The sequence below is a fragment of the Mercenaria mercenaria genome, chromosome 11 (assembly GCF_021730395.1).
Source record: "Mercenaria mercenaria strain notata chromosome 11, MADL_Memer_1, whole genome shotgun sequence".
Lineage (NCBI taxonomy): Eukaryota > Metazoa > Mollusca > Bivalvia > Venerida > Veneridae > Mercenaria > Mercenaria mercenaria.
The window spans coordinates 53,273,584-53,289,726 of record NC_069371.1 but is presented as its reverse complement, the minus strand read 5'-3'; the positions used below and the strand labels follow the sequence as shown (position 1 = coordinate 53,289,726).

The window sequence follows — 16,143 nt, the reverse complement described above, 5'->3', positions numbered from 1 at the left end:
TATGGTAATCATATTTCATAGCAAAGGCCATTGTGCTAATTTATTGTCATTGTTATATATTTATTGATATAAATACGTCAGATATCTATAAAAGTGAAAAAAGTTGTTTACTTTGCATTTTTCTAACAATATATCATGTAGTTAAAATGCAGGTATGGGTCGATTTTGCCCGGACATTCCCAATAGACGGTCAATTTACCTTTGATTGAGATCAAACATCAAAGGAAAGCCGACAATGTTTACAATTTTACCTGACTATACAACGACTTTTTCATCATCCAATGAAATCGATGGTTGTATATCGTTCCCCACTGCCGATTGGTGACGGTGAAACTATTCACGATAATAATTATATTAACGTTGTAATTAAAATCCGCGATATTATTTTTCATTTTATGTGTCGGCATTCTCTTTGATTTCGACTTCAGTGAATAAATAATGACCGAAAGGTATTTTCTATGTTGATTTTGAATGAAGCATAAAACGTTGTCACTGGTAGATATATAAAGGGAACAGTTATCAGTGCATTGCCATTAATGGATTAAAGTCTTGGATGGGAAGCATGTGATTTTGAAAAGGTTAAATCTATAATAGGCGGAGAAGTGCATATACGGAACAAAAAATTTTGTTTTTTGAATATTATCAGTTTTCTACAGATATAGACAATTTTGGTATTATTTTACAAATTAATTGAATTACTTCTTTGAAGTTAATTTATGTTGGTTTTGAGATAACGGGTCGATTGATAGATTGGAAAGTTGTAACGTAATATTTACTTTCTCTGGGTGACAGAGAGATAGACTAAATAGCATACACTTGAATTTAATTGAAAAACATTGTTTGTACTGTAAAAAAAACTACTAAAACAAAACAAATCTATACAATTCCATTCATCGAAAAAGCAATGTAACGTTAACAGATAAGAGACAATTTCAATGTCTCATTAAAACATGTTCTCAAAGACAGTTAAAGTAATGGTGGAAACAGTTCGTAAAAATTCAACGCAAAGTTAATAAAAGTGAACGTTAATTGGAATAGGTGAAATAAAATGTCTCGGACGTTAGTTTGGGGACTCTCTCTGATGTTGTCAGAGTTTTCAATGATTGTAAAAGTGAATGGGGCAGCTATGCAATATATAGAGAACAGTTCAGAACGGCAGGACTCTTTTTTTCAATATAGCAGTCAGGAAGAAAGATGGGCTGATGCCGCATATCGTTATATAAACAATCTGGATTGTGGAGACACACTTGATGCTTTTTTCACAACAAAAAGAGAGTGCAAAGAATTAGTGACTATCCAAAGGCATAGAATGAACGTGTATATAGCGTCTCCGTCCATATTTGGTTATAAGTACAAAACATACCTCCCCGACGAACCTTTATCAAGGTCTAACAGTCACGACGCTGTCGTCGTCGTGGACCCGTTTCCTCTTGCAAACTTTGGACATTTAGTTATTGTGTTCTATGTGGATAATAATATCACTCCAAATGATTGTCACCAGAGGGAAGGACGAAATTTAGGTAGGTTGTCATACTTGCACAATTATCATAATATAGATTTCTGTAAGAAAAACAAAGGAACATTATGTTTCTTCTTAGAGGATTCTAAATGTTAACATACCTGCAACATCAAATATGATGTAAAGACTTCCACACTTTTAACTAGATATACATAGGTAAAGCTCTTGTGAAACGAGAATAAATATGTAACACAATTGTTTGAAACTGAAATTAAGGAGATACTTTCTAAACAGCATAAATGTTTTAGATAGCTTAAATTATTCATTAGGTATCAATGTATTAAGTATTAATGCATAGATCTAGTATCAAAATGTAACGAAAACACCAGAAGCTGATGTGTTAAGATGTCCTAGCCAAAGGTATCACCAGCGAAAAGGAAATTTTATGCAAACGAAAAATTCAGTCAAACATATTAATGCTATATTATTTAAACAGTTATAATTAAATGTATACAAATATATACAAGCCATACACGTATCTTATGATAACAGGAGTCAAGTAGATAAATAATCATAACCATTTATCAGTTAAATGTGCATAAAATCCACAGTGTAATTCAAAGATTTTTGAACCAGGTGACGTGTGAATGCATACAGTCATTTTAAAATGAAGAAATATTTTCAAACAACACTTGCAAAAAGTTCTTCGAAGAAAAGATGTTGCTGACTCACGTTTTTTTTATTTTGCAGCAAATGTATAACCGTATTGAATTGCATCATGGTGACTCAATAATCTCAAACAAATGAATTTCGTTAAACATTTAAAAATAAATAACATTAAATAATGTAGACACTATTCATACATATTTCTTCAAAGTAATTTTAATGCGCAATTATGGATGCTGACAGCGTCAATTTGCCTAAAATATAGAAGGTACATTGTTGTATAGCGTAATTTTGCGTTTGTGATTAACGATTAAAGCTGTATACATAATTAATGTCTTGGCAAGATATAAATGAAACGTATGGAGGATAAAATAAATGTGATACACTATGAAAGGCCACACATCATATTTCAGCTTTTGATATGTAATAGTTTCTCATAAATGTTCAACCCGGTACGTCTTTTTGGATAGTACGAAAAGCAAAATCACCTATCCCTGATTCCTATATTACACAGGAAGACACTCAAAACTGGCCCTTTGACAAACACAGATTAAAGACTTTAAATAATGAAATAAGCCGATTAGACGAAATATCTACCACATTTGATAAATAAAACAATCAAACTTCAAAGGAAATTCAAATCTTAAAGGCGCCTGCGTCAACTTTCGTGTATTTAAGTACATTGTATTATGATTATTAGTAATTGGGTGGATCAATAGCGGTAGCTAATCGAGAAGAAATCGTTCAAGACCAGAGACAATGAACCTTGCCTCATTATAAGGATAAATGTCTGTCGAGGGTTTTGAAAAACCTCGTAAATCAGCATCATGAACATTATGTCGACTTATGTCGTATGGTTATTATTTCTTTGTATTTATTATATAAAATGCATTACAGAACACAATTCTTTATTATACAAAATAACAGCTGTAATTCTTTTTTTTTCTCATTGATAAACAAACTTTATAAAATTTTACAGGCGGACCTGAAGGGACAAACTATTAAGATTATTACTTATAAAAACATGAACAACAGTGATATTATTACAAGAGTAATTAATGTCGTCATTTTAGGATAAATAATTTCACCTTTGTTTTAGGCGAAAGAAATCTTTTGACATAATACATTTACAGCATATATCATAATTCTTATCTATATATATTTTGCAACATATTTGTTAGAAAAAAATAAAACTACTATTCATATGAGTAATGACTTAATGGAATTACGTTTTAATGCAATCAGTAAAAACTCGCAAAAAAAAAAAACAAAAAAAAAAACAAAAACAAAAAACAACAGGTCTGTAAGTCAAACAGACGAAAAATCCAAATGGTATTAGGAATCTAAACAGATACAATTTCGTAGGGAAAAACTAATATTACTTATTTAAAAATGTTACAAGACCTTGCTTTTTACCTGAATTCAGGATCGTAGGTCCCCCATTACATTCAATAAGAATACTCTTTTGAGAGTTTATAGATATTGAAATACCCGTTCAAGGACAATCGTAGATACAAATGCTACTATCAAAATATCAGGTTTCATAATAATCTATAATATCTATTAAATTATCTAACATTTACAATTCATTTACTGCGTTACTAGCAAGTTCTATGTAACACATCGCAAGCTCTGAAACTAACATAATCTTCAAGCTGAATTTGGACAGAATCCGCCAGGTACAAGTATACCTTAGAAGAACACGATAAAATGGATGGTTTTGCTAATCTTAACGAATAGTGTTCGTGTTAAGTAAGAACGCATTCAATTATTAAATATTGATGAGTCCTCATTGTTAAACCATATGGGAACGATCTATTTCTTTCAAACAGAATATGGAAAAATAACAAAACAGTAACGAGAACGTGTGATCAAAAGTGTACGAAACGGCTTAAAACTAAAAGTACTGAAATTGTTTAAAACCTGCACTACCTTAGCAGAAGAATATGGTGCCTTACATCCGTTTTAGAAATGGACGGGAAAGAAGTTGAAGATTTAGATGACTCTGAAGACGAAATGGTCCGAATTCGCGCAACAGTCAACTGAAATTATAATCTTGATTGTTTTTTTTTTTTTGTTTTGTTTTGTTTTTTTGACGAGTAAAAATACCTTAAACTAAATTATCTTTGCCAAGGACGTGAAATCTTTAAACATTTAGATAAACGTGACTTAACAAAGAAAGCAGAATATTAAAATATGATTTAAGATAAACAATGAATTAGCTTTTAGACTGTGACAAGATTAGCGAATACAAATATGCATTTTTATCTAAGAAGTGAAAATGATGGCATTAGTATGCCCCCTACAGCAAAAAAAAGTAATATTTTATTATTGTGTCGTTCATACTACCTGTACAAAACTGCTGTGATTCAATACTGCCTGTTTCAGTGACCAGTCGTTTCTTTGGTAGACAAACATTTCCTTCTTCACATGAAAACGCTCGGGTAAAACACGACTTGTTGCACAAATTATAACATGAAATATTAATAAAACACGTAAATAAATCTCTTTAAAATAATAAAAAACAAGGACAAGACCACGTAAAGGCACAACCGCAAAATGCATATCCAAGAATAGTCCAAAGAATAGTACACATTGACTGGAAAAAATGTTTATAACGGAAGCATAGAGCAGATGTCTTTAGTATGCCCGTTTTTGGGAATAATTACATACGATGTGCTCAAGAAAAAGGAAACCACACATAGTACGTGATATTGGAGAGAAACTGTAGAAGGGAGTCTGTGGACTGTGGAATGCGTAGGGCTTGTCGGTATTGCTTCTACTTTGAATGACGTTAAGACCTGATCTAAATAATGCGATATGGGACAACAATGAGGCGCAATAACGTTTTCGTTTATATACAGCTGTTGCAAGTATATTAACCGTTATCTATCAAATTGCCGTTTGATATATTATTAGACGAATTCACATCTTGCTACCACCTACTTCGCTATAACGACTGAAAAAGCTGAACAAGTAAAACAAGACTCGTTTGATCCTTTTACGGTATCTTTCATGGTGCAGTAATCAACAGGCTTCAAAGTAACGAATACATTTCACCGTAAACGGAGATTTATTAAGCTATAACCGGAGTGTGGATTTTTTTTTCTTTCATTTTCATAATCGCTATCTACATCAAAAGACAGGTTTGTCCATTCGCTTTACAACACGAAAAAATAACACGCTTATTCATGGCACTTAGACTTGATAGATTGTACAAGTATTATTATATATTGTTCATGCTTTTTCTTGTGTGCAAGGAACGAATAATGACACGAAGTCGCAACAACCTATTGCATAAGTAACAAAACAACTTTATACTTCTATGTATCTTTGCTCGATACAAACTGCATCTGAAATATATGAAAATTTGTATATTCCTTCAAAAATACTTCAATGATTTAGATGAAGGTGAGTTTTAACAGTTAACAAAGGAATGTAGCAAACTGCCGTGTGATAACCCCAAAATAGTTTTATTGATGAAGTATAGTTAAATGTCCACGACTGATATTTTTTATTCCCGATAAAACATAAAACGATCTAAATATAGTAAAATAATGTCATGTGTCGTGTAAATTTTCGGGTCTTTTTAAAATAATGATAATAATAATTTGATGTACAATAGAAAACTTCATAATTAGTGCAAATGAATAGATATTAACTATTTTTGCATTTAAAAATATGAAGTATGTACACTTGAAAATATGCACATAAAAGAAATTACTAAAAATTAATACATGTCACCTAACTAACTGACCAGGAAAAAATAGCTGCTATCCTATGTAGTTAACACACATTTTCATGCATTTAAAATATCTCTCATTGTTTGTAAAAGTATATTTATAGGAATCTCAGTAATTTTATCATTTTCTATTTTCTGACTTTGAGCATTCAGTAGATCAGACTTTTTAACTTTTTATATGATGGATATTAATTTTCAAGCTTTACTGTTATTTTCTTTATGCTTTGTAACATGATTTGGTTAGCTTGATAATCTTTTTGAAATTATTAGTAGAAATTTTATATAATTATATTTAAACATAAACACAAGCACACTTTCAAGGCTTGAGAACACAGTATTGAGTTTTGAATATAGGGATTTTCTAGCGTGAGTCAGTTTCATTTCTGAATCTCTGTGGGTGGACTGTTGGATGTAGTATCAATAACTACTTAAAATCTAAAAATACAAACGTATATCGTGATCTCCACGATATATCATGTGTTTTGCATCTGTTGTTAACTGAAATCGAAGGAGATCCAATTTCGTCATTTTGTACGCCGCTGTAGGTTTTGTCAAAATCTTTAAACTTATCTCTCTGGTAGGTTGACCCCATCATTTTTATATAATTCACGGCATACCAATCGTTTTGCAAATGAATCGTACCGATAGTTCAAGTCCTTTGATAAATCCCTCCCCTGCACGCGATTGTTGAAGGACTTTCGGGCTTCATTTGTTATCTCAATTGTTACAGTTTTTAAATTTTTAACGTGTGAATTATAATTCCTTTATCAGTGCAAAATAATCGATTTAGTCACGAAGATTTTGTACATTCCTTGAAGGCCATGCTGGTTTAATCATGAAAACAAACATACGTGCAACACTGTTAGTGTGCACTAAAATCCGTGTAAATGTTTGTCTGTAAAAAAAGTACAAATTGTATTAATAAAGGTTTCAGGAAACCGATTCTTGACTAAATCATTACCATGTATATGGATGTTTGAGGCTTTTACATATGTGCTAGTTGAACAATATGTATTTTCTAATCTTTTACTTATAAATCGGCTAAAATGATCGCTGTCTTTAACATAAACATAGTTACATCAAACAGCAGGAATAAAGTTACCTGTAATATACTTTATACTCACGTTCTTTCCTTTCAAACTGAAATATTATCAGTCTTGCGCCAGCATGCTACAGCAACTTTGAGGCAAGTTTCTTGTGAACCGAACACCATGTAATATATTACAATAGTGCCAAACTCATAGTTACCATTTTCAAACCATATTTAAATTCAAAGATGGCGTTTTTTCTTTTCAGGTCACATGCAATGTATGACTCTAGCATTAAGAAAAAGGTGTAAAAATGCATTAGAAAGACGTTTTCGACGGAGAAATTATGCACGAAGATGCGAGATAAATTTCTTACCCGTTGTTCAGACAGAAAATTCGGAAAAACCAACAGAATCTTTTCCTATAAAACGAGAAAACCATTTAAAATGTCGATCAAAATTTGCCGGTTTCGGACTTTGTCCGGCATTGCGGAGACTTGAGGATACAACCGAACTGATCTGTAATCCTATCCGTGATAATACACAGCGTTGTTCAACCACTCGTGAAACTGTCCACACAAGTTGTCGGATGTTCGAAATATGTGATCAAGCTGTTATCATTTCTGGAGGCTGGAACCGCCAGACAACAGGAAACAGACATCTCAGAAACGTAGAATTATTTTATTGGATGTTACGAGAAAATGGCTTCAAGAAAAGGAACATAAAGATCTTCTTTGCTAACGGTGCATCCGGTGTACATGGTAAGGACATAACCTTTAGTTCATCTTTGTCACAGACCATTCCTAGAGAGCTAACCTTTTACTACTTCTAAGTAAATGACAAGTCAGTGATAGAAAATCCGTTGTTCTTTAATACCTTAAACAATTTATGTTTTATCGTCTATGCCTGTTTATAACTGAGTATACCGATTTCCTGTATGGATGGCACCTCAAACTTGTGGTTAGTCAATTTTAAGACTGTCGAATTCCAAGCGGCGTCTGGAATTGGAACTCCATGTTCTTGAAGTTCTAACATGTTTGCTAATTCTTCTTCATGTCCGATGTTAATGGACATGTGTTGAAATCCTAAGTCGTATGTCTTGTACAGATAGAGCCCGCATGATTTATACAGATAGGGTCCACAGTATGATAGAAAGCTGTTACATGTATATTGAATACAAAAATGCATTGCAATGAATGCAGCTGAAATATAGCATACAGAATTGCGTCTTTTTCATATTCTGCTTGCTGATTTAAATTTTTTTTATCTATTACACTGATTTCAATGTGTTAAATATATTACAAAAATATGAAACTATCTTTAAAAGCTATGAAACATTCAGTCGTAAGACCAATAAATCTTAAAAAAAAACCGTCCTTTTTATCTATTATGGTACTTTATTATTGATGAGATCAAACAATTGATAGTAATCTGTGAAGACACATTAAGTGTTAATATTAAATATAAACCATTATTTTCAGCAAATGAGCGGCTTTTTCACTGATCAAAGGCAAGTTATAGTAAATAAAACACCCGTCCTACTGATCAGTTAAAAACATTGTGACAATTTGACAGGCATTTGATTGTTTTTATGTTCACTCTGTTCGTAGCAGAGTTTGTGTCATCGCTGATACCATGGATTAAAAGACATTAACAATCCATTCGTTTGAGAAAAAAGGCACACCACTACACTTTTGAGCTCTATCTTTATATTAACAGACAATTTCGTTGGTATATATGTGTTATGTATATTTATGAACACCGTTCAGTCTTAACGTCATTATTATGTAGTCACACAACTGCATTTGGATAGTTGTCTGCTTTTTTTAATTGAAAAGAAACAGAACTTAAACATCAAACAGCTGAAAACATTTTCTTAATCTGTCAACCTCCAGTATTTAAGCAACATATACCTGATAGTCGGCAACTTCAAACAAAGACATCAAAGGCGGTGTGTCGCTTTTGCGTTTGATGTTAATGAATTTCGAACTACCGTTGTTTGTTGATTATTATAAAGTTGATCAGAAGTCAATAGATTTCACAGAGCTGATGCCTTTGAACTAAGATATTCCCCTGTTGCGGGTCGTTTATATTTCTCATTTTCTATTAGTCTGGTGCCATTAATTAAGCAATTAACTTGTGTCCTCAGATAGATCAAATGGATGCCTACTGTTGACATATAAATTGCAGCATGCTTAACGTCTTCTGTAAATGGATACGTACAGACCTTATTAATTTATTCAAGTTTACCGGAAAATACGCATCAGTTGTTTTAAATTTCTGGTCATTTATCTACAAATATATTTTACCATGCGACGTTTTATCTGTTGACTGATCATTCCAATTAAAAGAACATTAACGATTTACAATGTCATTTCTTATTGTTTACAAAAATGTAAAGTTTGCCAAAATTTATTCCATAGCTAGAAATCCTCATATCGAAATAAAGGGAATAGAATTTTATTTCATTATTTACTTTTTTCCTTGTCTGATAAAGCACATTCCATACTAAGCTAGGAATGTCATATTATGTGTAATTAATTTGCTTTCCTATTAGCCGTAACAGTATGATACATGCCTTTCCGGCAAGAGACCAACACTAATAAAGGGGACCACCTCGGTACAATCCACAGCACAACAAAACAATTTCATACCTTGCTTAGATATTTTAATGTATAGTGTAAAACACATTTTTGTATCATATTGTCATTTTCTTGCTCGATGGGTACGCAAAGCAAAAGTGATTATTGAAGTTGACAGTATTTCACTCTAACAATGGATACCCATTCGATTCAAAAAATGAATGAATGTAACAGTTGAACCTACGTTTTGCGGTGCTTCAAGTGTTTCGTATTTCGCTAAAAACCGAAGGTGCCCTATCTCATTTACAATTAGAAACGTGATCGCGTCGATGTACCCAATTTTAGTATAATTAGCGGCTGTTAGTGCATATAGTCATACCTTTTATGGAATTTTGTAATGTACGAGATGGATCATTACTCAAAGGCCACAAACCATTGTATTTAGAGATAAAACCTGAACGAATACAGTCTGTATGTTCTCCAATGTTTATTGAACGCATTCTATGAATTGATCTTCCTTGTCTCACTTGCAAATGAAGATATCAGATCCATATGATAATTATCTATACGGTTTGGTTAGAGCTAACTGGGTATATTTCTTTGATCCTGTGGTTATGTAATAAGGTAGATGTGAATAATGTGTGTGTTTGAGCAAAACGTATTTGTAGTTCAAACAAAAACCAACTGTCTTCAATAAATTAATGTATGTTAGCCAATTGAGCTGCACCATCCATTAGTAGTACATATTTTGCGGAATTTACCAAATATTCTGCAAGCAGTGTGAAATATATCAATATATCAAATATAAAATTGGCCATGTGCTTAAGATATATATCACACATGTCTGGAGAATATCCCGGGAGTACTTATAATAATATTTTTTAACAATTCAGTTCCAGGTGATCATCCACACCAAGTACTTCCGGCTGCGATGAAACTTGCCTTCCGGTATCACATTCAGACCATGTGCCGTACCATGCAATGTGTAGATTCTCTAGTTCTGTATATGAACAGCCCAACAAAAACTGACGGTACCTCACTGCTCTGGGACGTCAATGGAGACGGAATGGTACTTTACACTTTTAGTACTAGATATTTGAAGAGATGAGACTATAGTATCTGCTTGTGTCATCGGAGACCATTTTATAAGATATAGCCTCCTAAGTGATGTTGTTTATGTATAATTTATAGGTTTGTGTTTGTCGGATACTTTAATACCAAAGACAATGGTCCAAGCCAGGCCGTATGTGAACATATACACACTGCAGATAAATAATCAGTTTTTACTGTTTATTCTGCCAAAAAGAAGTCACAAAAAGTCAATGTTTTCCTACTATAGGACAATCAAGGCCCGTTTAAAATTAGATTTAAAAATAATAATTCAATTTACACATAATGCTGATTCACTGTTGTCTTTCAGGCTGACGATGATGAGCAATATACCGTAGAAGAGCTGCAATCTGACCTCTCCTTCTGTGAGGCCCGCAAAGTACACCTGGTTATAGATCAAAGTTATGCTGGAGAGATTGCACAAGCCTTCAAAAACTCGGCCGCTCATAAGAACGTGATTGTGTTTGCGAGTGGGAAAGACCATGAATATGCATACAATGACGATTACACAATTCACTGGGTACAGGCGAACCATAGGCGTGACTGTTCAAGACAAGTACACGAAGTAAGACATGAATCTATTTCTGTGGCAACAACACTCATCTAAGCGTGCCTTCACTAGGTGTAAAATGTTATTCGTATGAAATATGACGCGAATGAATATAAGCTTGTTACACTTCCGATTCTCACCTAGCACTTCTTTGAAAAATACAACAAAACGTTCACAACTGACATTGTCTGACGATCTGGCACATACTAAAGCACAATTGTTCTTTTATTTTTATGTTTATCCTTTCTTTATGTATAAACCATTACAGCTGACAAATAATTCTCCATGTGTGGTTTTGGTGGTCTGTATTAACCACTATTGTTGTATCAGATTGCATGAGAAATTTCATTTAATATCTTAATCAAGTTGCATATATGAAAGTTTGCGGTGATATTTCAACAAAAGTTAACAATACATTCAAAATTTAAAATGATTACAGATGGCTTGGTTAACTTTTGTGCATATTTTACGTGTTACATGCACATTTTATATTCTGTTAAACAGCAGTTGGCTGAGTCTGACATGTAAATATGCAACAAAAATGTATTGGTGTAAAAATTCTTATTGCAATAAAATCTTATATTCATCTGTACAATAAAAGTCATACAGGAAAAGCCACATTCAAAGAATGCAACCAGTCTTTCAAAATAATCCGACAAATGAGCATGGAGCATTACCATGCTCGTCTGTATACATTTAAGCAATTTTAGAAAAAGAAATTTACCAATTAAAAAAAATACAATTAATTATATTTTCTTACCTATTTCAGCATAGCACAAATGAAATTAAAAGTTCGTCACCAGTCATGCGTGAGGGGGATCAGGGAGCCATTAAAGCTACTATTTTTGGAGCTCCTTGTGACGTCACACCCGAATTCACCGATCAAGAACTTCGGGAAAACTATCTGGGATGCCAAAATTTACCAACAGCGGAATGGCTTAAATCACTAAGTAGTAAAGGTGATTAAAGGAATGTTTATAACAGCCAAATGTGTTGGAGTGAACATTGTTAAATGATAATCTTCTTCACAGTATAAAGTTGCAATACTTTTAAAACGGGTGTGATGGCAAGTCCATGACATTTCAAGAATGCATGAGGATTTTATGTTTTACATGATTATCACGATATGTGAAATTGTTTGTAAAACTTGCTTGTGTACTAGATAATTCTCGTGATTTGTTTTTATACTTAGTTGTTGAAAAGTAACATTATGGTCTCAGTTTTTGTATCATAAAAATCCTTCATTTTATTCCGTTAGAATTTGTGTATCGTCAGTGCATGGTAAAACGTGGGATAGTACTGTATTTACCTCGTTTACTTGAAATAAATTATTGGGCATATACATTGCCCTTTAATTCCTGGCAAATATAGTGTTTAAGTGATGCACAACAAGGACCAGACTTGATATTGGACATTTCTGTGATCATTGACTTAACTTATATTATATATAAGTTCATTTTGTTGTGTATTATTGCCAGAGTTTATTTGAATCACACATTTCATTATAACAGTGTTTTTTTTTGTTTATCATCTAACTGATTATGTTTTCAATATTGTGTTGTATTTTTGTATATATGAAATGTTCGAAAACAAATAAAACGAGAAATTATAAACCTTTTGTAACTGCATACATGCAATGTCTACAGGCAGATAATGCTATAGAGTTTAAATTCATTTGATTAAATGCATCCGCGTTTCATTTATACCAAATAAATACCTAATATAACAATGATCTTGGTGTTACCCAGTTACGTTCCTCACACCTTTTTCTTAAAGGTCACTAAGAAACTTATTAATTCGCATATATATAATTATTACATTACATGAGGCGCAGGGTTTGAACCATCAAATTTGCAAGTTATAAACAGAACAAACACTAAACAAGAACAAACAGAAAAGGCAACGCTCACAGAACACATTCTCATCAAACTGAACCTCTTTATGTGGATGTGTTTATTTTTTATGTAAACAGAAAAATAAATGAACAAACTGAATTATAAAGACAACGAGAACAAACAGAAAAGTTCCAGTCACTTCATATTATGGAAAGCAAAACACGACTTTTATTTTGTCCTTCAGCAATGGATACTAGTCCTTCGGCAGTGCTAACATGGAATCGTATCAGAATCATAATGTAAAGTAAGGTAACAACTGTCGAATCACAAGTTAGCATTGCCGAATGAAAAATTACCACTGCAGAATGACAAGTTACCGATCATCAGTAACATCAAAGTCAGGGTTTGTGTTCTAATTACCACCATTGATTTTTCCAGAATGATTTATAATACGCAAGGAAAGGTTGATCAAATGGTAAGCATAAAGGTATCAAATCTAGACACAAAATTTGAAGGTTGGATATTGTTTAAGTCCTCATAAGCCAAAAGCACTTCCACTTTTATGCTTACATTTTCCATGAGGTCAAAGATGGGTAAGTCTGTTATAGATGTAAGCTAAAAACATTCAATAATGACATATTCGGCATGGGGAAGAAAAACTGCCACTTCATTCAATGGAAACTATCTAAGTACATGTTAATAAGATCAATTACACTCATAAAGAGAACAGAAAGTTTACCTATCTTCGGCAAACACTACAAATTATGGCAGCGATCTGCTAGCAGAGAAATTTCTCTTAATAATTCTTAAATATGACTTTGGATTCAGTGTTGTTTTCTGGTCCTTTGGGATCATAGAGTCCATTCAATAGATGTGTAATAGAGATCCGCTTAAGCTGGTGCTAAGGGGCGTGAGAGGTGTTGCACATTTCATTACCTCTCATGAATAGACTCAATCGTCTTCTATTATTCTTCTTGGTTGCATTCTATGCTTCCAAAGGATCTTTTTACAAATTTTATTAGTATCTCTTATGTAAATTTTAATAACTGCTACGTCGGACATAATACTTCCAGCTGGTTACTAAGTAACTCTTTCGCACGACTTACTAACTCCTTCGTATGACTTAGTAACCCCTAGAAGTGAATAAGTCATACATTGGTGTTATTAGAATTAAAAAAGTGGAAAACACAGGTCGCCAACACATTAAGTCCTAAGTTGGATAAGGAATTTCTAAGTTACATTGACCTACATAGGAATTACTAATTCTAACGTAGCACTATCTAGGAGCTACTAAGACATATCTAGGAGTGAGTAAGACGGAATTAGTAAGTTGTGTGTAGGAATTGGTAAATTTCTGTTGTCAAAGCATGCCTTGTATCAGTTTGTCAAGGGCTGTTATTAAAAGAAAATTCAAGGGTTTCGTTTGCATAATGTATTTCTTAGGCATATTAGCACCATAAATAAGATCTAATCGAATATAGAAGTTAATGTGACAATTACCGACAAGGTTTTAAAAAAGCCGATAAGTTAGATGTCATTAACCCATGTTTAAATAATATAGGAATGCGTGTGCCTGTACGATGTTTTGTCTTAAACCATCGTATGTGTGATAAAAATGAAACGGGTGTTTCTTTTATAATATAAAAGAAGTCGAAATTGTCCGAAGTTTAACCCGTATCTCGTTATAAAAGGATAGTTTGATTGATATCACGCCGTAACTAACACCTGTCCTCCATGTGCACTTTAAAAAACGTTCTCCCATCAACACATCACTTGTCTGTACCTTAAGAAAAACCATCTTCTCAAATCGTTTCATTTTTAAACGGGCGTATTCTTTGATACAAAATTTCAAAGTTTCATCCATTTGTTATCACTTCTTTTAACTTCTGACATCAAAGGACTGCGACTGTTTGATAAACACGAGACTGGGCTTACTTCTTTTATTCAGATGTATGTGTGAAAGATGACAGAGAATTTTAATCTATACCTATCTAAGTTAATCAGTTTACGTATATCATATCTCAGTTTTCACAGATTTAAATACTCTAGATCAACATGAAATTTCGGTAAATAAATATATGTAGATGTATGTTTATTACTTACAACTACCTTTTATCTACATCAATCCACCTACTAGTGCGTCCCAAAGCTCACAACACTCAAACGCAAAGAACAAATCTGTCCATAACAAAGCACCCATACCAGCAACGGATAGAAAGATACGACATTTCAATGAAAGCGTCGGCTGCTAGACCTTCAGACTAAGGCTTCGGTCAATGGTATATTATGTATCTATTTAAATACATTAAATAATTTGTGGTTATCTTCGTCCAATGCAAATAATTTTAAATTTTGATTTTTTAACATGTTTACACAATTCTGCAAGAAAGTCTTAATGATTTTCTGGCATTATAAATTGGTTTAAATCTTTTTAATGAGGGTTGTTCGTGCTGCAATGTTTTCAATAAATCTTTTTCCCGGAATATGGGATTTATTCGTAGACAGAAACCGCTCTGATAACACTTGAATAGGACCACAATGGAGCTTAGTAACTGAAAAAATAGTAAAGCAGTTTGCTTAACAAATCTGTACACGATTTTTTTCTATAGGTAACTGTGACTACAAAAATATTCATTTCTGACAGTGCAATAAAAAAAACACATTAAATAGAGAAAACCGCAGCAATATACACACAACATTTCCTTTTTTTTCAAATTACAGTCATCTATTTAGTTAAATTGGATCATATACAATGCATCTAATAAAAAGAATTACATAGAGTTCAACAAGACGGATAAACTAACTGAAATAAACAGTTCAACAAATCTGATAAAATAGTCGGAACAGGGTTCAACAAATCTGATGAAAATTGAAATATGGTACATGTACAATGTAAATTGAAACAGAGCAACCAATTTGATAAATAAGTGAAATACGATTCATAAAGTCTGTTAAAATATGAAGTATAGTTTAACAAACTGAAATAGAGTTCAAAAATCAGATACAAAATAAAGTAGTAGAGTTAAGCAAGTCTGATAAATCAATTGAAATAAAGTTCAACAAAATTAATAAAATAAGTGAAATAGAGCAATCAGTCTGAAAAATAATTGAAATAAGAGTCCACAAATGTCGTACAATTATTGAAATAAAGTTCAACAAAGTTGATAAAATC

The 16,143-nt window shown here is 32.6% G+C and overlaps 1 protein-coding gene across 1 annotated transcript; it reads left to right on the top strand.

The window, feature by feature from the left end:
- The first annotated feature begins 322 nt into the window (after positions 1-322).
- On the top strand, positions 323-12,845 carry LOC123532021 (uncharacterized). The gene is made up of 5 exons (XM_045313355.2): positions 323-1,520; positions 7,164-7,655; positions 10,370-10,545; positions 10,897-11,151; positions 11,906-12,845. Exons 1-5 carry the CDS (start codon positions 1,049-1,051, stop codon positions 12,101-12,103), a joined length of 1,593 nt encoding a protein of 530 aa, XP_045169290.2. The 5' UTR covers positions 323-1,048; the 3' UTR covers positions 12,104-12,845.
- The last annotated feature ends 3,298 nt before the right edge of the window (positions 12,846-16,143 follow it).

Excerpts from the sequence above, each read along its gene's own strand:
- LOC123532021 (XM_045313355.2), top strand. The coding sequence starts at position 1,049 with ATGTCTCGGACGTTAGTTTGGGGACTCTCTCTGATGTTGTCAGAGTTT. Across the intron at positions 1,521-7,163 it reads GAGGGAAGGACGAAATTTAG|GTCACATGCAATGTATGACT; the intron begins GTAGGTTGTCAT and ends TTTTCTTTTCAG. Across the intron at positions 7,656-10,369 it reads CGGTGCATCCGGTGTACATG|TTCCAGGTGATCATCCACAC; the intron begins GTAAGGACATAA and ends TTAACAATTCAG.